General features: G+C 38.1%; 1 protein-coding gene across 6 annotated transcripts in view; it reads right to left on the reverse strand.

Moving 5' to 3' along the window:
* syk (spleen tyrosine kinase) overlaps positions 1 to 25942 on the reverse strand; it is a 63328-nt gene that overhangs the window by 29310 nt on the left and 8076 nt on the right. For 2 of the 6 annotated variants that reach the window (XM_032570422.1, XM_032570418.1), the window contains exons 1-4: positions 11096 to 11279; positions 5342 to 5775; positions 4315 to 4475; positions 2349 to 2487 (exon numbers count right to left, since the gene is read on the reverse strand). In XM_032570422.1, coding sequence (XP_032426313.1) covers positions 2349 to 2487; positions 4315 to 4475; positions 5342 to 5743 — 702 coding nt within the window. In that variant the 5' untranslated portion in view covers positions 5744 to 5775; positions 11096 to 11279. Of the gene's footprint in view, positions 1 to 2348; positions 2488 to 4314; positions 4476 to 5341; positions 5776 to 9004; positions 9060 to 11095; positions 11281 to 25942 lie in introns of those variants that run through there. The other 4 variants (XM_032570423.1, XM_032570421.1, XM_032570419.1 and 1 more) reach the window with 3 other exon arrangements.

Genomic DNA, 25942 nt, shown 5'->3' on the forward strand with positions numbered 1-25942 from the left:
AAAGAAATCATTATTTTCCGTTATAAGATCAAAATGATCCCACACGGATGAAAACTTTCTCTTCTTTGGTTGATCAATGCCGGTATTCAAATATGAGCCAAAAACCAACGCAAGGCAAAGAACACAAAGTATCTCCATCCAACAAAACCCACAAACGTGTCGACACAGTTTCTCCTTTATCAATATAATTTGACTCAGTCACATCCAAACGACACAGGAACTGTATCAGTCACGTGGTTTTCCTTAAAGTGATACACGCACCGCCACAGGTTTCATCTTGTTTGCCGGTGCATGTGCCGAGGTTTCGGTGTCGTCTGGCCCATCACTACTTGGATGTTCATTTTTGTAAGTTGAATTCTGATTTTGTTCATTAAATATTCAAACTGGAATATATTTTTACCTACTGCTTTTGGCCCATTATGACAAAGTGTTTTCTACAGAGTGTTTCTACAAAGTAGTTCCATCACTCAATGAATGTGAGTTCAAATTGAGCTCTGTATAAGAAGTTAACAGCAAAAACTTTGTAACTGTGGTTAAATTCAAAAGGTTTATAAAGCTCTACCACAACATCACCTTCAACCCCAAGTGAGATCTTCTTCCAATTGCTACCATAATAAACATAAAAATCATGGAGAAGTCCATACGATGAGTAACAGGACCAGATTTCTAATGTCCAACAGTGGGGATAGCCCTTCCCATACTGCCATATTGAGTTGAGTGTGTCCCTAATGAACACCATTTACTCATCAAAGGAGCTGTGCTAGGCATCTAGGCATCATTTTTGCTAATCATATCAAGCCAAGAATGGATTCTCCAATACTTATCCCTAACTTGTCTATTTAACAAATCTAAACTGTCAATGAAATGTAGGGATACCAGTAAGATCTGAAATCTAATTTGTGAATCTAATTTCTTCCATTCTTGGCCAATTCCATCATTTTGCAATATTCTAAATCTCCTGACATTTGGCAAAAACCGATATGCAGGTAGACGCTACTCAGTACCTATATTTGTACAACTTTGATATTAAAATTTCTGAGTGTTAGATTTTTGTGCACTATAAATTTGCATGTTCCTTCAATCAACTGTAGCATTTATTGTGAGTTAAATATTCTGAAATCTCCAACTGGAATAGGATCTCATCAGGAGATTTGAGGTGCGGTCTTTTCTATGTGCATCCATAGGTTTTAAAAAAAATTATTTCTCCAAGGAAAATGTTGTCCTTTGATGGTTGGCTTTTGCTTCCCAGGGGTGACTTGGCCTGACTGGGTTCTGTATCTAAATCACCTGGAATCACATATATATGAATTGCCAGACCCTCTTGGTTCCTCTTTCACCAATTTTTTGTTGGGGTATTTGGGATGTACATCTCAGCTACTTTCACATCTCTCAAACTCGCGGTCCTGTCTAGTGATAACTTCTAATGCCTCTTGAACACCATATTGTTAATATTTTTGCATTTTACAAAAAAGCAAATGACAGTAAAATGGTGTGTAAATGGAGAAAGTGACTTGACTAAAGATATTGTAAAGTTTCATCAAATATTTGAGTAATTTCATAAGTTTTCATGCTTACATTTTTTGAAATATGACTTAATGAAAGATAGAGACTATATTACTAAAATAACTGAATGAGCTAAATTGACTAAGCAGATGATTAGTAATCATCTTATTGTGACACATGTGTCACAAGGAATTTTTTTTTTTACAATTTGGAGTTTAATGCCCAATGTGAAATAGGTTGACAACTGTTTCAGCAATATTTGACAGATCTATTCTATATCAAATAGTTTTAGAAATGCTGTCCAACCATTTCATATGTGAGAAAAGATGCTGAACCAGTGGAAACTCACTGTTGTTAAGAGAAAACAAAGTTTCTCAAATCAGCTTCCTGGCCACTTTAGCTGCCCAGGTACTTTGATACTTTGAAAATGGTGCCTTCATTACCCAGAATCCCTCCATAGTCACATGACTGAATCGGGATGTTCAGTAGATGTCTCTTGAGGACTTTATGAGATAAAATTCAACATTCAACTTTAAAAATAAACTTTTCTCATTGTACAAAGGGGCGGTGACACCGGTGTCATCATGGGTCCTTATGGGTTAAAATTAACTATTTACCATTAATTAAAACAACAAATGCCAGTAAAACAATTTATGTGATTCTAAATCATTTTAGCTCTAGAAAAGTCGTTACATTCTTGGACTGTAAGAATTAATATGTCACAGAAGCTACATCACCTACTAAGCTAATAGTCCTGGCCATCATAATGATATCGGTAATTTAATAGAATCTAATGGTCTTCCATGTAACACAGAATGTAAAAAAAAAAACAAAAAGCTGGTAACCTGCCACAAGGTGTCAAATTTCTTTCCGTCAGGGATGGAGAGCTTGCCGGTCCTGTCTTTGTCAATGCGATAATGCATCACTTGGCCTTCATGCAGTAAACATAAGGCATATGATCCATTTTGATCTCTCTGTCGAATTCTACGCATGTAAGCAGAAGAAACAAAGGAGACAATGTAGCATTAAACATTTGTATGCTATTGTTTCATGTTATTTTGTCAGGTTGAATCTATTTTGTTACAGGAAGATAAGAGAAAGTATCAATTTATTAACCACAGGGACTTTATTTGTTAAAATTAGGAGCTTAATGTCCTGCTGAATACAAGTTAAAAACAATACAGTTTAATATCAAACACACAAAAATAAATAATAATCCGTCAAAATGTAATATTTTGCAACAAACATATTGCACTTAGATTCAGTTTTATTATTCTAAACCAGGGGTTTAGTCCAGTCCTGGAGAGCTACCGTCCTGCAACTTCTAGATGCTTCCTTACTCCAACAGACCAGGATCAAGTGGCTGAATTCCCTCAGTGAATGAGCCGTTCATTTCATTCTGGTGTACTGGAGAAGGAAAGCATCTGAAAGTTGCAGGATGGTAGCTCAGAAAACTGGACTTGAGGCAAACTAATGTCTCAGAATAATGTTCCTTTAAGAACTGGACAATAATCAGAATACCTTGCTATTTACATTTACTTTTGAACTAATTTATTAGTAATTACATACAATTTATTGAGTAGTATTGACAATTAACTGAATCATTAATAGTCAATAATTCCATTTATTTATTTATTTGGATTACTATTCAAGTTTGTTAAAAAGTTCAGTACAAATCCTTCATTTTGTAATTCTTTTTTTTACTTACTTAAATACTTAACAGTATTTAGCCCCACCTGTTACCACACAGCATGTGAACTGTGAAAAGTGACAGCTGTGACTTGATAAAGCTATTTTCATAGCTCAGGAAGTCAAAAGGAACCAGCTAAGACATCACAACGTAAATAGAAACCAGGAACTAAGCAGTAACTCAAATAAACGTCCAGTGTTATGCTGAGACAAGTAGTGTTCCCAAAATTACATTTAAAGTGCACAGGAAAGACAGACCATTGTGTAATTTTGTTGTGTAACATACATAACTGTAATTTATGTTGCTAAATTTATGTAACAAGCTACTTCTTTAATATTTAAAGTTATATTTTCAAAATATACTTGCCATAGACACAGAAGGACTGCAATGGCTTTCTAAAATAAAACTTGTCATGGAGTTGAGGCCATGTTTCAGAGGAAAAAGACCACTTCCTGTAAGATGTTTCATGAAAAAGGGGCAGTCACACTTTACCCTGTTCTCAGACTTCTTTTTACATGGCTACTTCAGGAAGCCCTTTGCAAACTGTCAAAGCGGAAACCACAGAGAAAGAGAGAGAGTGTGTGTGTGCGTGCGTGTGTGTGCCTGTGTCTGATCATGCGACTCCTCCGCTTAGACCACTTCTGCCTCTTAAAGTTTGAGCTAAAACGCATGCACTGGCACCCTCCGCTTAAATTTAGAAGCTTAAACATAAATAAAAGTTAATAATATCACACATAAATGAGATCAATTTAAAACTACTAATGGATATGACGACAGAGTGGTAAACGACACTTTTAGGCTACTTTTTTTTTTTTTTGCCAACTTCTCCAATGTCAAAATTCAAAATAAGACCTTCATATACATGAAGTAGTGATACTAAGTAATTAGAATAATTGGAACTTGTTCATTCATTCAGTTTTTTAATGAATAAAAGTAAGAATCATTTTGATTAGACTGATTGTGATCTGAATCAAAAAGAACTAATTTTAAGCGAAAAAGCTGTCAAGTAAAAATGATTCAAATATGCTTTCAGAAATATTGAAGTGTTGATTTTATTATTAATAACTCTATTTCTGCAGATTCTCTATGAACATGGTCTTGAGTAATTTTCAAATACTTACAAGAATTTTCCATTTGTACGGGAACCATTCTGAAGCCTGGGCTCCGAGTTCTCTCGTGTTATTGTTCCGTGGAACCAGGGCATTTTTTCATGAGCAGTGGTGGCAATGAGTTTCTCCAACTGAGGCCTCTGGCTGATGATAGCCTGCTCAAGGGCTGGACCCTGTGTGGATACAAAACTTATTTTATGCTCAAAGTTAAAATAATTAGAAGATACAAACCAGGAATGAGTTGCCAAGCCTTATTCTTCACACTGAGGATGTTTCACACCTGATAGTTTGCTAGACTCGGTTCTAGTGGGGACCAAATTTACGACATTTGTTAGATTTTCAGCTGGTGTGGTTCTCTTTCACACTGCACTGTGTCAGATGATCCAAACTAGTTGAAAAATCTGTTTTCCTTGGTTCAGGGCACTGAATCAAAAATTACTGATGGAAATGACAAAAAAAAAAAAACAAACTCCAAAGAAGACATAAGCTACAGAGCCCCCTAAATGATATGGAGTATTTTTCTTTCTTTTGGACACTTAATCAACAATTATAAATGTTACATTGTTGAGCTGAACACCTCAAAAACATATAACACAAAAAAGAAAAGAAAAATTATAACAATAAGAATAAAGCCACACTAAATGGTTCTGTGACCTCCAGGTAAAGCAATGCAAAGACTGGGGTCTTCTCTGCTGATTTCAATTTTCTTGTCAACAAAAACTGTAAGTTTTAGAGTTGTCAAGAAACCTAATGTTAATTGTTAATCATGAATTTATATTGAAAATATGGAACAAATGTTCTTTTTTTTATGTTTCAAAGTTTCTGAGATGTTGTAAGGTTGCCATGAGCGACCAGTAAAGCAGCAAAACCACAATGATCAAAATATTTCAGCTGACTTTCATACTTTAACTATTTTGCTGCTGATATTTTGGTTAATATGTCACAACTAAGTAATTATTGCACTACAAACATGGTTGTTCTACATAAACATAAAAAATAAAGAAAATTTTACTATTTTAAGGATTCAGCTCAAACTGACCTGCAGCTTCCAAGTCTGCTTCACATATTCCCGGATCAGTCTTTCCTTTAGGTCCTCAAAAGGACCAACCTTTGGCTGCATATTTTTGGGTCTGTTGCAGGGCTTCTTTAACAGACATACAAGACCATCCATCTCTTGAGAATGATAGTCTATCACATCTGTAGGGCACCTGTGACTCTTCCCACCAGCAATAGCATACATTTCATTGGGTTGTCTTTCAATTGTGTAGTGGTAGAAGCGACCTGAATTAGAAACAGACAATGCAAAGCCTCCAAGATAGTTTCGACTTTGCCGAAGTAAGTACAAGCCGTTGTTCATTCCTGCTTGTCTCAGATAGACTTCTGCCTCCTCTCTGGTTATGTTGCCATAGAAGAATGGCAATGCAGACACATTGTCAGCCATCTTGACCTCTTGGCAGCTTCCTTTTGAAAGTTCTGTCACAAAGATAAAAACAATAATAGATCATAAGAAAACAATATATTATTTGATCTCCAAAGGGAAGGTACTTTGTTTATTCTAGCATAGCACACAACAATTCAAAGATAAAAAGAGATAAAGAATAAGAATATTATAACAATGAGCAATGACCCTTGCTAAATATATTTTCATCATTTAAAATGCACCACTCTAGAACATGTCTCAAAAAGAGCATGAAATTCACAAGACACAAATGCTCAAACTCACTGTTCAATTTTCAGTTTCACTGTGATCATTTGAAGCAGACTGAGGTTTTGGCATTAATTGTATTTCCATAAAAGTCAAAAGACCATGATTTGACTTATTTAAATAAAATATAGTTTTGAAATGTTAGTTTGCTTCAAATTTTAAAAAAAAAGATCAGTAAACTCCAGCTATCCCTTCCACATGAGTATCACATATTTTATGTATCACATCATTTGATGCCTTTTTCACATATGTACCATATTTTACTCTCAAATGTTTTAATATGTGATCCACATGTTTTATATCTGCATCACATGTTTTCACATTTGTATCATGTCGTACACATGTGAAAACATGATATACATAAGAAACATGTGCTACACATGTTGAGTAATTCCCATGTGATTCCCATGTTACCATATGTGATTCCCATGTTACCACATGTGACATGACACGTCAAGATTTCTGGTCAGGTTTTTGAAATTGCAGTGTATGCCGGAACTCCATGCACTGTGAAAAGAAATTACGGTAGTTGAACGAACTTAATTGAATTGTTTCAATTGGTAACAAGTAATTACCAACTTAATAAATTAAATTTATTCGACTTAATTTATTACGTTTAACCAACTTCAGTTATGTCTATGTAACTTTATATATTATGATCAGCTAACTCAATTCATTAAGTTCATCCAACTCAATTTAAGTTTTTTCCTTTACTGAATTCATTAAGTGTGTTTAAAATGACAAATTTAAGTAAGTCTTACTCAAATCATTTAGTCTATTTCAAATAAAGAAAGAAACTAATAAATGATCGCTTTTTAACCTCAGGTGGCTTTTATTTCAGAGTAGTTAGACAGGAAAGTGGGTAATGACAGAGAGGGAAGACAAGCAGCGAAGGTCATCTGGTAGGAAACGAGGAAACGACCACGTCAAGAACTATGGTGTCCCTATGTGAGTTGTGCTTAACCTCTGCGCCACCACAACACCTGTTGGTACAAGATCTGTTCCTGATGAAGCTTGCGTCATAACATCATATGTTGGATACGAACCCAATATTGAACTTAATTGTTTCAAATAGACTTTTGAGAGTGCTCTCAAAAGTCCATTTGAAACAATTGAGTTCAATGCCATGTTTGTATCTTACGTCTGATGTCATGACACAACTTCACCAGGAACAGAACCTATACCTGCTGTATAGGAGCCTATACTGCTGGTGGTGCAATGGTTAAGCATAATTTATATAAGGAGATCTTTGTCCTCGACATGGTCATCACATGTTTGATTCCAGCCTGATAACCTGTGCTGCATGTCTTCCCCTTCTTATTTATTAAGTTAAACCAACTTAATAAATTAAGTTGGATAAACTATTTTATTTTTTAGTGTACAGGATCTTTGAAAAACCAAAATAACATGTTAAAACATAGATTTAAAATTACTTAAATTCTAGTTGTATTTTAAGTATAATGTGAGTGAGAATGTAATTGTGGATATTTTAGTTTTTTAGTTTGGAACAATTTCAAAGTTTGAGTTGACTTTCTGTAGAATTTAATAAAAGAAATCTGAATTATTTATTAGACAGAAATAAATTATTTGAGTACGAGTCACTTAAGTTTGTCATGTTAAACACACTTAATGAATTAAGTTATAAAAACTTAGTAAATTGAGTTGGATAAACTTAATGAATTGGGTTGGATGATAATATATTGAGTTGGATGAACATAATAAATTGAGTTGGTCAGATACGTAACTGGCATTTAACTCAATTGTTTCAAATAAAGTCAAACAAAAGTTCCTCCAAGTTAATTAAGTTAGCTAGATTTGTAATTTTTAACTTAATTGAACACAAAAATGTAAATTGTCATCACTAAACCAGCAGAATTAAGTGAGATTATGGTAAATAAGTCCATAAAATGAACTACAGCCAAAAACACTGTAGAGTGTGCAAAGAATTACAAGCTTTAATGAACTCATGTCTAAGCATACAAGCAATGTCCTGCCAGTGATTCAGGAGCTGGCAGCTGCAAATCAAAGTATTTCTCTAATCGAAATAGTACAAAATGTTTTTATGCTGATGTTGAGTTCTATTTGGAAAATTGAAACCCATCTCCTATAGAGACAATAACCTCATAAATGCATAATATCTGTCTCTCTTCAACCATTATTTACAGACTGGCAACATCAGGTACCTGGCATCAATAATTCCAGCAAGCTGAAAGAGCAGACACAATTAAATTATACTATATTACTCATATGAATAGAAAAGACCTCACATGGTAGAGGAATCTTCCTTTCTGACTCGAGGAAAGAGTGCCTGCAATTAAAATGATAGTTCTCTCTGTCATAAACTCTATTTTCTCTATGATTCGAGTTAAACCACAGAACTGCTTCAAAAGCTTAGATTCCATCATATCAAAATTTTATTTTTACACATTACTTTACTAAAGACTAGGAGGCTTGGAACTTCAAAACTTCAGTAAATGTAACTATTCAAATAGATTATGCAATGCTACTTACTAACACATGTCCAAATTAAAATGGATTTTAGAGAATCCATTAGACAAACCAGAGGTAGACATAAAATCAATTCTATGTAAGGAGCCCTTTAAAAAGTTAAAAGCATCAATATTGTCATCTGTATCAGCCTGGTGGGAATATCACAAAATGAATAGGTCTTCAGTTCTCTCATGTAGATGAACACATATTTGAAACAACCCAGACATTGTGCAAAATAAAAGGGCCATTGACTTTTCAACATGCAACAATTAAGGAATAATTCATTTTAAGGGCATATTTGATGGAAGGAACTTTCCCTGTTTTAAAGATTTTTCCTCTGGTAACAACTGATTTTCTTAAACTTCAACCCACAAAGATAATCTCAAAAATGTACAACTTTAAAACTTTCCAAAGTACACTTAACAATCCAACTTTCAATCAGCAAACTGGATGTTAAAATATATAATTCATTTACTAACACATGTCCAAATTAAATGGGAGGTTTACCTGATGACTACTGGCATACTCTCTGACATTGGCCGTTTGTCGCTCTTGCTCTTATCTAAAAGTATATGAATGAGCATGAGAATCAACAAAGTTTAAATGTAATTTAATTTAATTTTTTAAAAAAGAACATGGCGATAGTGGAGAAAATGTCGGCTTGTTAGAATCTTAATCTGTCTCTCAGTTCAGTTGAAAGGTAGGACATTTTGAGAGCTATAAAGGAAATACCGGCAAATTAAAATTATAATGATAGTTTTACATCATTATATTATTATTTAGTCAATCTGAGGTGGATTTTAAAACCTCATAGTGACCTCATGTCCTGTTATGGCCTAAAAATCTTCAAACTAACTTAGACTGTACTTGTTTTTAAATGACTGAATAGCAAGAAGTTAAAGGTCTTTCTAGAATAAAAGCATAGTTCCCTTCAATAGGAAACTACACCAGTTAAAAAATATAGCTTGAATTTTCAAAACACTTTCCATAAACCATGACAAATGCAAATGTACAAACGGAGGTACTTGTTGGCTACAACTAATCATTGTAACTACTGAAACTTTGAAACTCTTAGCAATGCTAAAACAGTAGAATGCTGTGAGCCACATTGTCAAAGTTAGCAGAGTACAAGAACCAGAAAATCAGAGTTTCACAATCAGCAAATTTCAGTGCTTGGTCTTGCTTCAACCAGGAGTAAAATAGTTCAGAATTATTTTTATATTTAATGCTTTTTAAAAAAAATAATGCATACGGTACTTAAAAGCAATTAAAACAGTATATGAATTAAAAAGATAATTTCTATTATTATCATTATGGCAAAATAACCATAAAAACTTAATTGAATAGACAGGGAGCATATTTTAAAATTACCCAAGCAAAACAAAGTGACTTCTTTCTTTGAGAAGGAAGAAACCTATGTAAAAACCGAGCTATGCTATGAGCTATGTTAAGGTATGAAATACCTCTTGTGGGCAAGTTTGACTTCCTGTATGTAATCATTTCTGTTTCCAGCAACCAATAAACCTAACAACACATTCCAAAAATCTATAAGAAGCTTTGACTATGTGACGTTATTTAACAGTAAAAGGCTTGGTCAAGTTTCCCAAATAAATACCTTCACATTTATGTTCAGTCTAAACTTTCAACTTAACATCAAGGATTTCTGTTTCAGCATGTAAATCAACACATTTACAAGTGAAGATTATGAAGTTGTTGGATTTATCAATGCAAACATCCAAATTAACATGAGTATTTTCCTCTGAACATGAACATTTTGAATTTGATCATTTTAAAACTCACCCATGCTTAGCTCAAAAATCCATTTTATATTGAAACTAATTTAATCTCAATAAACATGCACTTGTGTTTTTTATCTGCTCAATATCTGTCCCCCAGCAGAGCTAAGAAGACTTTAACCACCACATCACATTTCCTAAGCAAAAGAATAAATCAAATTAAGATACAAAAAATACCTCAGATCTAAAACACACATTCAGCATTCAGCAGACACTGTATCAATGATTCAAGCATTTTTTATTGTCATATCACCTGGCTAGTTTGTGGTGCAAAATTTGGACTCAGGTCCCAGATTAAGAAATTTACTACAGGAAAAACAGAAACAAATAATAAAGTAATTTAATTGTTATGTGTCTGTGTGTAAATAATCTATGGGGTGAAGCTGTATTTGCAGCTTGAGTTCAGGAGTCTGACGGCTAAAGGGTAGAAATTATATATAACTATATATATATATATATATATATATATATATATATATATATATATATATATATATATATATATATATACAGTACAGACTAAAAGTTTGGACACAACGTCTCATTGAATTCAATGAGAAAGTGTGTCCAAACTTTTGGTCTGTACTGTATATGTACTTGTTAGAAATCTTGGCGTATTTTCAGAAATGTTCAGAAATATCCTTTATTAAGATAATAAAAACAACAACACTTAGAGCAAATAAATTGGTTCTCGTGCTGTATTTCCTTGCTTCATAAAGAAATGATTTTTGAGAACATTTTCAATCAGTATCAGTAAAGTCATACACATTTTTGGCAAAGAAAATAGCTTCAACTCACTTACTGAAAACCAGAACGTGTTCCAGAGACAGGTCCTCCCTCAGCTCAGTTCTATCGATCCTTCAGTGGCTTACAGAGAAATAAACCCTCCAAAAATGTGGGCAAGTTCCAGATGATCCTGGCAGTGTTGTTCAACAGGAGTAAACTACCTTCTGTCTAAGTGCTACGTATAAGTTCTTAGTCTTCCTCATTTCAACAACTTCCTTAACAACTTTATTTTTCTACTTCCTTTTTTTCTTAAAATCTGCCCACTGACCAACATGTCAGCTATACAACAGGAAATAAAGAACATTTCTCTCACAGAGCTAACTTTTTTTTTAAAAATGCTTTACTATCTCAGTACCAGAAATTACATTAACATCTAAAATACAGACATTGTTGGATTGATAGTCAAAATACATCATTACAAATACAATTCTTAATAAAGTGAATTTATTTCTTTTTTTGTTGCAGTAGACTCAGATGACTGCGGTTGCAGTAAGCTGTCCTAATCTTGTTGTCACATGCAACATGCAAAAACAAGATGCAGAAGCAAAACAGAAAACAATAAAATTATTTAAAAACCAAAGATTCAAAATCAAAATAAAGTAAAATAAGTGACATTCTAGAAGAAAGCACAAATACAAAATAAGTATTAGTACTTTATTTATTGTCTATATTTTACTTTAAAGAGCTTAAAGCTTTTCCAATATATATATTTTTTATGTCCACTGTTGAGTGTGTATATCCTGTATTATTCTAGTCTAGACATAGTCATGTTCTATCCAGGAGTTGTTTTGAATCTAATTGAATTAGACTATACCAGGTTCTAAAATTATTTTATTTCATTAGTACAAAAATACATACCACCAACTACAATCTGTCATTATATACTAAACAAAGGTCAATGCAAAACTAAAATGCTTGTGAAAGACAAGGTGCACTGTAAAAACTGTAGATATGAATGAACTAGAAGATTCAACTAAATGCTACTTATTTTAAAAGCTTTTTTTTTCTTTGAAGTTTTTTTTATGAATTTTGTGTTATGCACAATAAAAGCTTTTCATTAATTTGGAATGAAGGATTTTCACTCCAGGAAGCAACCATGTTTTTTATTTTTTTAGAAACTAATTTAGCAACAAGAACATGTTCAATATAGTTAATGCACTTAAAAACTTACAGAAACTTTGCAAATTAAAGAACTGATGCAAAGTTGTAATGTATCTGTTGTTTGAAGGTGTAAGGTGAGGAACAGAACTATGTTCAACACACCATAAGAGAGGTTGTGCAATGGTGTGACATTTCAAACTAAAGAGATTAAATAGACTTTATGTTCCTCTTCTGGAGGGAGTAGTTCAGGTTCATTTGGAGTCAGTGAACTGAGAAACGGAAAATTTGTGCTACGTGAAGTGAAGCATACCCGTTATGGTCTTTGTCGTGTCGCCTTAGAGCAACTTTGTCTAAGCTGCTGTCTTGTCTTCCCCATGGGGGAAGTTAACACGTTTCACTTCCTCAGTGGTTCAAAGTAAGTCTAAATATGTCCAAATTATTAACAACACTGGCATGTGCTTTATCATATTTGCCTGTGTAAAATCTCCAGCTGTACAGCTAATAATAGAAATGGGTAATTAAATGAACGATCATCCTGCTAAATAACTCATGATCAGTTTTATAAGGCTGAAAAGGTAGTAATGTTATTTTTCTTCTCACATGTTAATACAATTCTAAAACTACCATTTTAAAATGCTACACACTTTCAATTCTGAAGACAAATTACATTTACTCAGACAATTTAATTAAATTTAGCTCCACCTTGTGGACAAAAACAGCATGTCCAACATGGAGAAACACAACTACAGGTAGTTCCAAACATTTTACAGAATTCAAGGAGTTAAAAGAAGACTATTTTCTGTCAAGGAGTATATACTAAGCTTTCAAAAAATAATTGCACTGTTTTACAACAATGTCCTGATCCTATTCTTTGTGACTAGAAGAATTTAGATCCTGCAAGGATCTGATATAAGTAGAATATCAGTTTCTGTGCTTAAATCCATTTTTTATGCATTCCATTCTGTATTAACTTTATAATTTCCTTTATTGGTTTCACTGATCAGACTTCTACTGGTCAATACTAATGTGCTGATTTCTTGCTGATTACTGTATTTTAATTTAGCAATTGTATGTAAAAAAAAAAAAAAGAAAGAAAGAAAGAGAGTATTTTTTAAAACTAGAAACGACTTAAATAAAAAGAAAATACTTGTTTGAAACAGTTCCTGGCTCCTGCTTGTTATTTGTTTCTCTGCTCAAACTTCAACGTAATATGGAAAGCAGTGATAGTTTGTTCACTGTTTTTTTTTGTGAAACAGTCATTTGCATGCAACTCACTCATGATGCAGTTTTATATATTAAAATGTAAATGCCAAAAACTAGTCAATACGAGCTTTAATTAGCTGAAAGTAGCCTCTTCCTTGATGAACTGATTGCATAAATGAAGCTTTGGAGTCTATGTTTTTACCTTCACCATCTTAAAACTAATTTTTGTGACAAATAAAAATGTGGTTTAATTGCTGTTGCTGGTGGCACAATGCATCATGGGATACCTTGCGTGGCCCGCACCTGTAAGTGGGTTCTCCGCCTCTCCCTGTGGTCCCTTGTCACCCCCTAGTGTCCTCAGTGCCTCCTCATTGCCCCCTAGTGATTCCTCATTGCCTCCTCCTCCCAGTGCTCCCTCTGAGTCTCTGCGTCCCAGTGGCCCCGGGGCTCCCTCGTCGCCTCCCAGTGGCCCCAAAGACTCCTCGTCACCCCCTAGCGCCTCCTCGTCGCGCCCTAGTAACCCCTCGTCGCCTCCCAGCGGCCCCAGAGACTCATCGTCGTCTCCCAGTGCTACCTTCGAGTCTCCGCCTCCCAGAGCCCCTACCTAGCCCTCTGCCGGCCCTCCGGAACCATCTGCCAGCTCCCTGCTGCTCCCTCAACTCTCCCTGCACCAACGTCGCCCGCAGGACCTCCTCCGTGGGGTCTGCCGCCTCCCGAGGCCCAAGCTCCTCTGTCGACGCCCCCCACGATGGGTCCACCTCCTGCTCCGGTCCCTGGACCTCCCTTGAGGGGTTCACCTCCTGCGTGAACACCCTGATTGGTTGTTTTTTGTTTTGTTATTTTTTCTTCTTGTGTTTTTTCCATGGACTCTGGCCCTCTGTCCGGCGCCCCTCCACCCACTCTTGTTGTGTTTTTGTTTTTTTTGGACTGTTTGGGTGTCTTGGAGCTGCCCTTGAGGGGGACAGCAAGGGGACTGTTAGGATTAGAATTTTTTTCTGTGTGTTTATTTGAGGTTTCTGTGTCTATTGAGTCTATGGAGTTTGAGACCCCTGCCTTAGATAGTGTAGATTTAGTGCCAATGACTAGAATCTCTGTTTTATCACTCTTTAATTTGAGGAAGTTTGATGCAAACCAGGATTTTATTTAATCTAAACAGGAAGTGAGGGAGGGAAGAATCTGGTGCAGTGGATATAACAAGCTGAGTGTCATCGACAAAACAATGGAAGTAGATATTTAATTTACGGAAGATATTGCCAAGGGAGAGAAGGTAGATGATAAAAAGAAGGGATCTCAGGACAGAGCCCTGGCGCACACCTAAAACCACACAGGAAGTTGGATGAACTGAGTGCAGCCAGAGAGATATGACTGAAACCAAGCGAGGGGTGTGTGTCTGTGTGATAGCGATGGAAGAGAGTCTGTGGAGCAGCACCACACGGTCCTGCTCCAATACCATCTCTCTCATACGAGAGATGGTATTGAAAGCTGCACTGAGATCAACGAGAATGAGCTGCCCTGGCCTGTGCTGTGACCAGGGCAAAAACTGGACTGGAACTGTTCATACAGAAGATCTGAACAGTGAAAACATGATCTTGGTTTTACCTTTGCTAGAAGAAATTATGCCAGAGTAGTAAGCAGATTTAGTCTGAGAAATTAAAGTCTTGTAATGTAGAGTATGTGAAAGGTACATGTCCTTGTGGATTGCAAGAGCAGATTTCTTATGTATTCATTCCAACTGACGACATTTGGCTTTGATGGACCAGAGTTTAGGAGTAAACCAGAATGAGTAAAGGTAACAGATCGTGTTTTAACTGGAGCAAAAGAATTCAGAATATGAGTTAAGTGAGTATTGTAATGAGCAGTGAGTTCATCAGGAGTCACAAAATGTTCACAAGTCAGAGTGGAGGTAACAGTAACGGAAAGAGAATCAATATTAATGTCTTTAACAACTGAATATGTAATCATGTCTCAGATTATACCCTTGTGAAAAATAAAGTATATTCAGTATATTCAATTTTACCATACTTGAGCATACTTGAAGTCAGACTAATCACTAATCATCAGTAAATTTCAAGTTTGTACAGGAGATTTGGACTCAAAGCATGTTATTTTGGAAGAACTAATTTTGTGCTTAATGTATTTTAATTGTAATTAAATTGTAGAAAATCACAATTTGAAGTGTACTAAGTGTACTATCACATAATTTTTGTAGAACAACTAAAGTTATTCTTTGTACACTTTAAGTATAAGGCTTTTTATGTAATATATACATGCTTTGATTAGCATCTTAAGTGTACCATTTTTGTGAATGAATTTCATTTAAAATATATATTTAGAATGTCTACTAAACATAAATTTTCTATATATTAGTACTGTGGTCACAGTATGCTCCAATTAAAAGTTTGGTTTATTATAATTGCTAATGAAGTACACTCCTTAGTTACTTAATGTCTTTTATTATTCTGTTTTGCCACTTTGTAAATTTCATGCTTCATACACACTACAAACACATCAGGCTACCAGAACACAGAAGGATCAATTACAACACACTTTCTGGCTGTAAAAATTACATTGTGTATTCAATGTATTCACATTTTTCAAGAGTACATTGCCAATATTCTACCATAGAATTGTACAAATTGTAAATATATTCAAAGTTTACAGACAACATGCTCATGAAAATTAGCACAATAAAAACAGGTACACTTAGAGGACATTTGAAAAATATTTCAACAAGGACAGAGTATTGTTTTAATACAATGTCACAGTATTCCAGAATTACTCCAGATAAACTGACATTTCTCCTTCTTAAGAACAGTGAGGATCAGTAACAGAACATTCTCATTCACTGCACCACTGCACTTTACAGAAACCTACAAAAAGAATAATAGTGTCATGTTGAGGTCTAACTTCCTAACCCACATGCAGAACAACACCAGAGGCTGAGATTGATTTAAGAGATTTATTACAACAAGGGGGGGAAAAAACAGGTAAACAATCCGGGAGCGTTTGAGACTGGATCTCAGGTCAGCTATGGAAGAAACAGACGGTAAGTTTGGGGTCGTGGAAATTTGGAGATAGCGCTGGCTGAGAGCTTACCTCCGATCGGGAGGAGAAAGGACTGGGGGGAAAACCTGGGAAATCCGGAGTCTGTTTGAGGCTTGGAGGACTGCGGGCTGCGGCGGCGTTGGAGGACGGACAGGTAAGTCTGAACTGTTCTGCCAGAAGCAAGGCTGCCGATCTGTAGGTCCGGAAGGGTCCTGGGCAGGATCTATTTCCAGCACGTCACAGGACAATCAGCTGTAAGAGGTCAGAGACACAAGTGGATCAGAATTTTGGAAGCAAACAGGAAGAGTTGAGCTGAAGTGAGCCTGTACCATAACTGGCTAACAATCTGGCAGGGAAGTGTCAGCAGCCTCCTCCAGTTATACAGCTCCTGATGGCAGAACGGTTTCAGGTGCGTGGGTCAGGAGACGCCCTCAGATGGAACAAAGCCTCCAGCGCCCTCTGGTGGATGAACAGCTCCAGATCCCAACAGTACCCCCCCCTCAACGACCGCCACCTGGCGGTCCAACCGAGGAAGGCAGGGAGGAACGATAATCAGAAATCAAAGAAGGATCTAAAATAAAAGAACCAGGAACCCACATCCGATCCTCCGGACCGTGGCCCTCCCAGTCGACCAGGTACCGCCAACCTCGGCCCTGTCGACGGGAGTCCACGATCCGGCGGACGGTGTAAGCAGGATGCCCATCAATTTCCCGGGGGGGTGGAGGGGGCTCGGACGGAGGGCACAGCGAGCTGGTCAGGACAGGCTTGATCTGCGAGACATGGAACGTGGGGTGGATACGGAGGGAAGAAGGCAGACGTAACCGGACAGCAGTAGGACTGATGATGGACTCGATCTTGTATGGGCCAATGAAACGAGGAGATAACTTTTTGGTCATGGACTTTAGTGGGATGTTCCTGGTGGATAACCAAACCCGTTGACAAGGTGTGTAGTCAGGAGCAGGACGTCTCCTCCAATCAGCGAAACGGCGGTTCTGTTCAGAAGAACGATTTAGTGCTGTGACAGTGTTCCGCCAAATGGAACGACAGCGGCGAATGTGGTGCTGGACAGATGTAACGGCAATCTCTTTCTCATCCGCAGGAAACAATGGAGGCTGGTACCCTAAGGAAACCTCAAAAGGAGAAAGCCCAGTAGCTGATGAGACGTGAGAGTTGTGTGCATACTCAACCCAATGCAGAAACTGGCTCCAGTCAGTGGGGTTGGTGGAGGTGAGACATCTGAGTGTAGACTCGAGCTCTTGATTCATGCGCTTAGTTTGTCCGTTCGACTGAGGGTGATAACCAGAAGATAGACAGACTTTAGCTTCCAAGGCAGCACAAAAGTGTTTCCATACCTGAGCGGTGAATTGTGGTCCTCTGTCTGATAGGATCTCCTGCGGGATGCCATGCAGTTTGAAAATGTGTTTAACCAAGAGCTGAGCGGTCTGCAGAGATGTGGGCAGTTTCCTTAGCGGAATGAGGTGGCAGGCTTTGGAAAAACGATCAACCACAGTGAAAATGGTGGTCATTCCTTTGGATACAGGTAACCCAGTAACAAAATCAATTGCTATGTGCGACCAGGGTCGTTTGGGGATGGGCAGAGGTTGAAGCAGACCTGAGGGGGGCTGATGAGATGATTTGTTTCGGGCACAAACTGAGCAGGCCAAGACAAACTCTTTAACATCTTTGTGTAGTGATGGCCACCAAAAACGACGGGAAATTAAGGCTATGGTTCTACTGGTTCCAGGATGGGCTGAGAATTTTGTTGTATGCATCCAATTAATTAACCTAGCTCTGACTGAAGATGGTACATACGTACGGTTGGACGGCCCTGTACCAGGATCCGGCTCGGACAACAGTGCTTGTTCTATGATGTCGGAAACCTCCCAGGAAACTGACGCAACTGTACAACTGGGGGGCAGAACATTGGCTGGTGTCTCAGACTCTTCAGTAGAGTAGAGTCGGGACAGAGCGTCTGGTTTAATGTTTTTGGACCCAGGTCGGTACGTGATGGACAGGTTGAAACGGGAAAAGAAAAGAGACCAGCGGGACTGACGGGGATTATGTCTTTTGGCGGATTGAAGGTATGAAAGATTCTTATGGTCTGTCCAGACCAAAATGGGATGCTCTGCGCCCTCCAGCCAATGTCTCCATTCCTCCAAGGCTAATTTGATGGCGAGAAGTTCTCTGTCTCCAACATCGTAGTTCCTTTCAGCAGGGGAGAGTCTACGAGAAAAAAAGGCACAGGGGTGAGTCTTTTGGTCAGATTCGGAACGCTGAGAAAGCACAGCTCCGACTCCAGAGTCTGAAGCGTCAACCTCTAGGATGAACTGTTTCGTGATGTCCGGCTGAATGAGGATAGGAGCGTTAGCAAACAGAGTCTTCAGCTTTTTAAAAGCCGTTTCTGCTTCGGGGGACCAGTGGAAGGATCTCTTAACTGAGGTTAAAGCAGTCAAGGGTTGGGCCGTCTGACTATAGTTCCTGATAAACCTCCGATAGAAATTAGCAAACCCCAGAAATCGTTGAAGTTGTTTTCTATTCTCTGGAGTAGGCCAGTCTAGAACAGCTTTGATCTTCTCCTCCGATGGTCTTACCTGTCCGCCCTCGAGCACAAATCCCAGGAAGGTGACTGATGGGCGGTGAAATTCGCACTTCTCAGCCTTTACAAACAATTTATTCTCCAGCAGCCGCTGGAGAACAAGTCTTACATGTCTCTTATGTTCTGACAGAGTCCTGGAATAGATCAATATGTCGTCAAGATAGACAAAAACGAAGATGTTCAAAAAATCTCTCAAAACGTCATTCACTAAGGCTTGGAAACAGGCAGGTGCGTTTGACAGGCCGAAAGGCATCACTAAATATTCGAAATGGCCCAGAGGTGTCTTAAAGGCGGTTTTCCACTCATCACCCTCTCGGATCCTGAGAAGGTGATAAGCGTTTCTTAGATCTAATTTAGTGAAGACAGTTGCTCCCTGAACCGGTTCAAACGCTGAAGCTAGGAGAGGTAACGGGTACTTATTCTTGATGGTGATCTGATTTAACCCCCGGTAATCTATACAGGGTCGAAGGGAACCATCTTTTTTGCCCACGAAGAAAAACCCCGCCCCGAGCAGAGAAGACGAGTGGCGAATTATTCCTGCGGCCAGTGACTCATTTATGTATTTCTCCATACTTTCCCTTTCTGGTTTGGAAATATTATACAGCCGACTGTTGGGCAGAGGCGCTCCAGGTAGGAGATCAATGGCGCAGTCATATGGGCGATGCGGAGGTAGAGAGAGAGCGCTAGCCTTACTGAACACGGGGGCTAAGTCATGGTAGTCTGGAGGGATAGTAGAGAGATCGGGTGGGTCCGCCTCCTGCCGGTTTGCCGGTGACTGACCCGTCGGCACGGCAGAACGGAGACAGGTGGAGTGACAGGAAATAGACCAGGATTCAATATGCCTCTTAGACCAATTGATTCTGGGGTTATGAAGAAGAAGCCAATCGAAGCCCAGGACAACAGGTGAGTTGGCAGCCGGGAAGACAAAAAATGATAACATTTCACGATGGTTACCTGAAACCAGGAAATCCAACGGCTTAGTTTGGTGTGTAATGTCAGGTAGTTCCTTGCCGTCTAACGCTGAAACTCTGAGGGGTGTGGCTAACGGATAGGTTTCTATGTCTAGTTGCTGGACTAAGTTTGAATCGATTAAATTTCTCTCACAACCAGAATCTATCATGGCAGAAAACGTCAATGATTGATCATCAGTGAAGAGTGTAGCTGGTAGCAGAAGACGAGGAGAATTTCCAGATTGTAGATGGTCTGCCAGTCTCCTCATTTCCTCTGGCGGACCACGGCTTTTGCCTTGGAGGGGCAGGTGGAGATGAAATGTCCAGATTCACCGCAGTACAGACAGAGGTTCTCTTTGAACCTTCTTAATCTTTCTTCCGGGGAAAGCCGAGTACTCCCGATCTGCATCGGCTCCGTTTCGGCTGGTTCTGAAGATGGAAAAGCAGAATTACTGGTTTTGTCAGAACATGATCTCACAAACGGGTGGCAGCTCTTGGTTCTTTCCCTATTTCTGGAGCGTAGCCTATTATCCAACCGGATGGTGAGGTTTATCAGTTCCTCCAGGGTCTTAGGATCATCTAAAGTCGCTAACTCATCTTTTATCGAGTCGTTTAATGCATGGAAATATGCGCTCTTGAGAGCCGTCTGTCCCCAACCTGAAGCTGCTGCCTTAATCCTGAAGTCAATAGCAAACTCAGCCACCGATCTTCTGCCCTGTTTCAGTTCTAGCAGACTTCGGGAATCCGATGTTTTATCTGTATCCTGGTTAAATGCCTGCTTAAACTCCTTCAAAAAGTCATCAAACGAGCAACCGTAATCTGCGGAGTTGGGAAATCTAGCCTCGGCCCATTCTAGCGCTTGATCCCTGGCTTCCTCTTTCATCTTCATTTGCTTAGACTGCAAAAATATGTTGAAGATAAAAGCAATGATGAACGAGTTATAACAACATCCTCAATATCAAAGTCTCTTTGGCATGCTGAGCTTAATTAAAACCAGGTTAAGTTTATGAAGAAAACTATATTAAGTCGCAACAAACAGAGCCTCCATGAAGCTATAACATGAAGCTGAATGGTTATAATAATAATACAAATTGATAAAATGACTATTTCTGAAACAAACACAGGTATGTTTATATGTATACTGCACTGTTTATAATTGAATGAAGATAATTAGCATTTTTAAGCAAACTTACCACAAGCTAGCAAGACTTTAACAGCAGTTGCTCCTTTCGCGACCCTCATTTTCCATCCAGTTCTTATTGTTCAACTCAGTCTAGGAGGTCACCAGCTTGAATTTATCAAAACCACTACCGTTTATCAAGGTGCTCTCTACTTTCAAGGTGCGAGTAAAGAATGGCTCATTTGAAGACCCTAGCATAAATGTTTGGCGGTTCTGCACTGAAAAGCAGAAAGGAATGATTGTTTTGTTTTGTATTTTTACAGTTTTGTTCACGTAGATTTTATTTTGGCTTAAATGTTTTTTTTTAATATGACGACTGAAAACCCTCGTAGGGACATTTTTATTCTGTGTTCAACAGGGAGGTGATTTAGGATGATTGAACTTTGCAAGGTTCAAGGATGCGATCTTCAAGCTAATTTTTTATCAGCAGCTCCACAAATCTTTTTGATAAACATTACATTATCAAGAGACATTAAAACATACCTTTATTTTAGGATTTCTCTATTCTTCCTCTTTCTTTTTTCTGTAACTGAATGATAAGTTCCTTTTTGCAACATTGTTTTGCTTACTTATCTTCCACAGGTGCTTTGGAGGTTTGGATGTGCACTGCACATTGCACAGCAGCTCATATTACCAGTGATGTGTGACCCACTGCAGCCACTAGGGGGACCCCGAGAGAAATGTATTTTTGCTTAAATTAGTTCTACTTAGGGGGTCCCTTATGGCAACAGAGCCCTAATCAGCCGCTGAATTTGTTTATGCATTGGGCCAGCATAAGCAGAGGTTGAGTCATTACTCTGCTCCCACAGAAAGGAGATCTTTTCAAAAGTCCTGGCTACCAAACTCAGAGAGGTGATGTGTCAGTCATTCATGGAGGCTAGAGGTATTGGGGTACCTGGTAGGCTGATAAGTGATAATGTCACTTTAATCAAAGACGTTTTGGAAATCTTCAGCTCATTGGGCATAGATATTGGTCTTATTTTTATAGATCAAGAAAAAATGTTTGACCAGGTTAAACATCAATATTTGTGGCAATATTTGACTGCTTTTGGTTTCAGCCCAGGTTTCATACGTTTTATCGAGGTTTTGTACCATGACATTGGGAGTGAACTTAAAATAAATGGAGGCTTAAGTGCTACATTTAATGGTTTAAGGCCGTGGTCCGCAACCAACGGACCTCGGTCCGGATACGGACCCATATGCCATCCCATCCGGACCCGGAATAAATTGTTAAAATATTTGTTAATTTTGACGGGAGAATTAATTTTAAACCGGAGCATTTATTTTTTTCCCTATCTGACACAAGTGCTTTTACCAGCACTGCACTGAGCAAGGATTGGAAGCTACAAACCAATCGCGTGCGAGTCATACTAACCACGTGGTTCAACTAGCGAATCAAATCGCCAGCTTGAACTCAGAGCGAGTTGTATGAGCAAACCGAAGCAGAGGTTTGTAGCCAGGCACAGACATCCACGCAGTGTGATATAAGGAAGAGGAGGTGAAAGGCGAGCGAAAAGCGATTGAAGCGAGAAACGCAGGGAGGTGATACAGGAAGACAGGGCGTGAATTACAGTCAGAAGAGGTGCAAACACTATGGCGCTATCTAAAAAGAGAAAAGTAGATGCCGAAAATCGAGCGTTCAACACGGAATGGACGGATGCATACATGTTCATTCTTCCACCCGCGAGCACGAAACCAGTGTGCCTCATATGCTCCGAAACCGTGGCACTTATTAAAAGTGCCAATGTCAAGCGTCACTACGAGACTAAGCACAAAGCATTTGACCAATCATACCCCCCCAAGTCCGAACTCCGGACGCAGAAAATTCGAAGTCTCACTGCCCAATATGATCAGTCCACCAGGGTATTAAGCCGTGCTTTCAGCGCACAACAAACATACACAACAAAAATATCGTTCCAAGCTCACCAATGAGCATCTGCACATGTGCATGAGAATGGCCCTGACCTCCTTCAAGCCCAGATTTAAAATGTTGGCAGGGCAAGCCAAAGCTCAATTCTCACACTGAGCAAGGGAAATTGGGGGAAGACAGATGTAAGAGAAATCTGTAAGAGAAATAGTTCAGGTGTTTTGAGAGTTGTTTTGTTGAGCAGAAATATTGAGATTGTTCAAACAAAAGGAAACTGAAGCTGCTATTTTGTCTTAAGCACTTTCTTTATTTTTGAATACATAATTTAGTTATTTTTAATTTAAACTGCAGCCACACAATGTTATCCTGTGTTTCAGTGCTAATAAACTTCTTTGAAATTATTTTAACCTGTATTATTTTTTTTAACACCATGTATTCCGATATTGTCATACTGCAAATAGACGATATTGCGGACCTCTGCTTGAGGAAATTTCTTTGAACAGGACCTCCTCACAGTTTTCTTGAATACCCCTGGTTTAAGGTGAGTGAGACAAAGTTGTTCTTCATCAGAGAAGCTTTATTCCTTGACAACTGAACCTTTGATTCATAAATTGAGGAAAGATTTGAGTGGTGTTTCTCTTCCTGGTTGCAATGTCTCTTTAAACTTGTCAGCTTATGGTGATGGGTTAGGGTTATGGTGTAATTGTTTTGGTAAACTCATAAGAAGAAATAAATGTTTTAGTTAATACTGCTTGTCATTTTGCTAAGAAGCACAGATTAAAAAAACTTGACTTCACAACAGAGCTCACGTCCTTATCCAATTTCAAACAACAAGCAAAAATAACACCAACATTCCTAACAGAAGACTGATAAAAAGGAACTAAGAATTGTTTTCAAGTATCAATAAGGTTCTTATGTCCAAACAATCTAACTTGAGTTTTATTTTGATTCAAATGATTTGGTTCTTCCATTACTTCTATTAAGTAATCTGTTAAAGACTGTAGGGCAGGGGTGGCCAAAGTCTGTCCTGGAGGACCAGCATCCTGCATGTTTTAGTTCTCTCGCTATGGTACCAACAACCTTTTCAGCAGGTCAATGTTCTTCTTAGGCCATTTAACGAGCCATCATTTGATCCAGGTGCGTTAAACCAGGGAGAAAACTAAAACATGCATGATGCCGGCCCTTGAGGACCAACTTTGGACACCCCTGTAAGGAGTCATCTTTGTCATGTAATTTGTATGTACATCATCTGCAAAACAGTAAAAGGAGATATTAAACTTTAAAATGTTTCCAAAAGGCAGGAAAAACAATGTAAACAAATTAGGGCCTAAAATTGATCCTTGGAATACTCCATTCTCATTCTCTATAAATAATGTCAAAATTTTAGATCTGTAGTCTGTGTTAAAATGTTAGCATTGACGGGGGCCCTGAAAAGCCTGGGGGTTAGGCTCTCAGGTTGTAGAGTTGTTTTGGAGTGTGATTTATTGATTCTAGTTTTACTCTGTTTCTTATTGTGATTAGTTTTGCTCCTTTTTTTCTTTAGTTTTGCTCCTTTTTTTCTTTAGTTCAGTCCTGTCTTAGTGATTCTTATTATGTAAGTACAGTTTGTTCTTCTGTATTGTTATTGTTAAGTATGTTTCCTATGTTTAGTTATGCCTTAGTAGTGATGGGTCCGGAAACACCGATGCGTCAGCGCATGCGTCAAGCCCTTAGACAAAACCCCGTGTTGGTGCGCGTATTGCTTTCAGCAAGTCACGTGACCGATACAGGAACTGTTTTGAAATGACACTGGCGCACCAAACTGTGTTATATTCTGCAGGTTAAGTGTTGCATATGTTTGACAGAACTGTCTTATCTTATTTAAATAAATCCACCTCCTCAATGCTGAGGCATTATAGGGCCAGGCATCAGAATGAAGTCCCAGACACACCTAGGATAAACTCAGGAATACAGCCATTCTACAAATTACTCAGTTGCTTTTTATAAATTATTTCATATAAATGTATTGTTTACTTAATTTTTTCTACAGCAGGAGAAGTTGTGCCAATAAAGCGTAACAGACTAAATTTCAAAATGTTGGAAAAACTTATGTTTTTGAATGAAAATTTGTGAACACCCCTCCACCTACCCCCAGTCCACAAGTATCCTCATTTGAAACACGTTCACTTAAATTTTCATCACTTGGTACATGTTCACTTTATTTATTGACTGTATAAATATATTTTGAATTTAACTGAAGATATGACATAATGCAATATATAATATACAATAAAATTCAATGACTTAAATCTTATTGTATAGACTAGGTCATCAAATCAGTCTGTCAACTATGTTGCCTGTAGGGATTTTTAATGTCCAGCAGGTGTCAGTATTCAGTGACACAGTATCAATACAGTTTTGATATGGGTCAAAACGCTTCATGACGCCTCATTTACCCATCACTATGCCTTAGTGTTAGATTCATTTTTCTTAGTCCCCTGTGTACTCTCTCACACCCCCTGTGCCACTTTCTCTCATTCTCTCTCTTTCTCCCTTCACAACTGCAATCTGTTAACCAATCAGCCCAGGTTTGTTTTTTTCCAGCATTCACTCTCCCAGTACTTGCACACCTTTTAACCTCTCACTCCTCGCTTCCTCTCGTTATCTCCATATCTATTCCCTAATGTCATTTTTAGATTCCTGTGATTTGCTCTGCTCTGGTTCCCTGTGTTCTCCATGGCTGTTATTGTAAGATTTTGTTCATTTTTTCATTAAAAACCACAAAATCTACTTGGCGCCTCCACCTGATGCATTTTGGTTCACCAACAAACACTAAACATGACTCTGGGGATCTTAAGCAGCTGCTTTGTTCATTTATGCCACAGGTGTCAAACTCCAGTCCTCAAGGGACGCTGTCCTGCAACTTTTAGATGTGCCTCTGC

Source organism: Xiphophorus hellerii, chromosome 8, assembly GCF_003331165.1.
Source record: "Xiphophorus hellerii strain 12219 chromosome 8, Xiphophorus_hellerii-4.1, whole genome shotgun sequence".
NCBI classification, from domain to species: domain Eukaryota; kingdom Metazoa; phylum Chordata; class Actinopteri; order Cyprinodontiformes; family Poeciliidae; genus Xiphophorus; species Xiphophorus hellerii.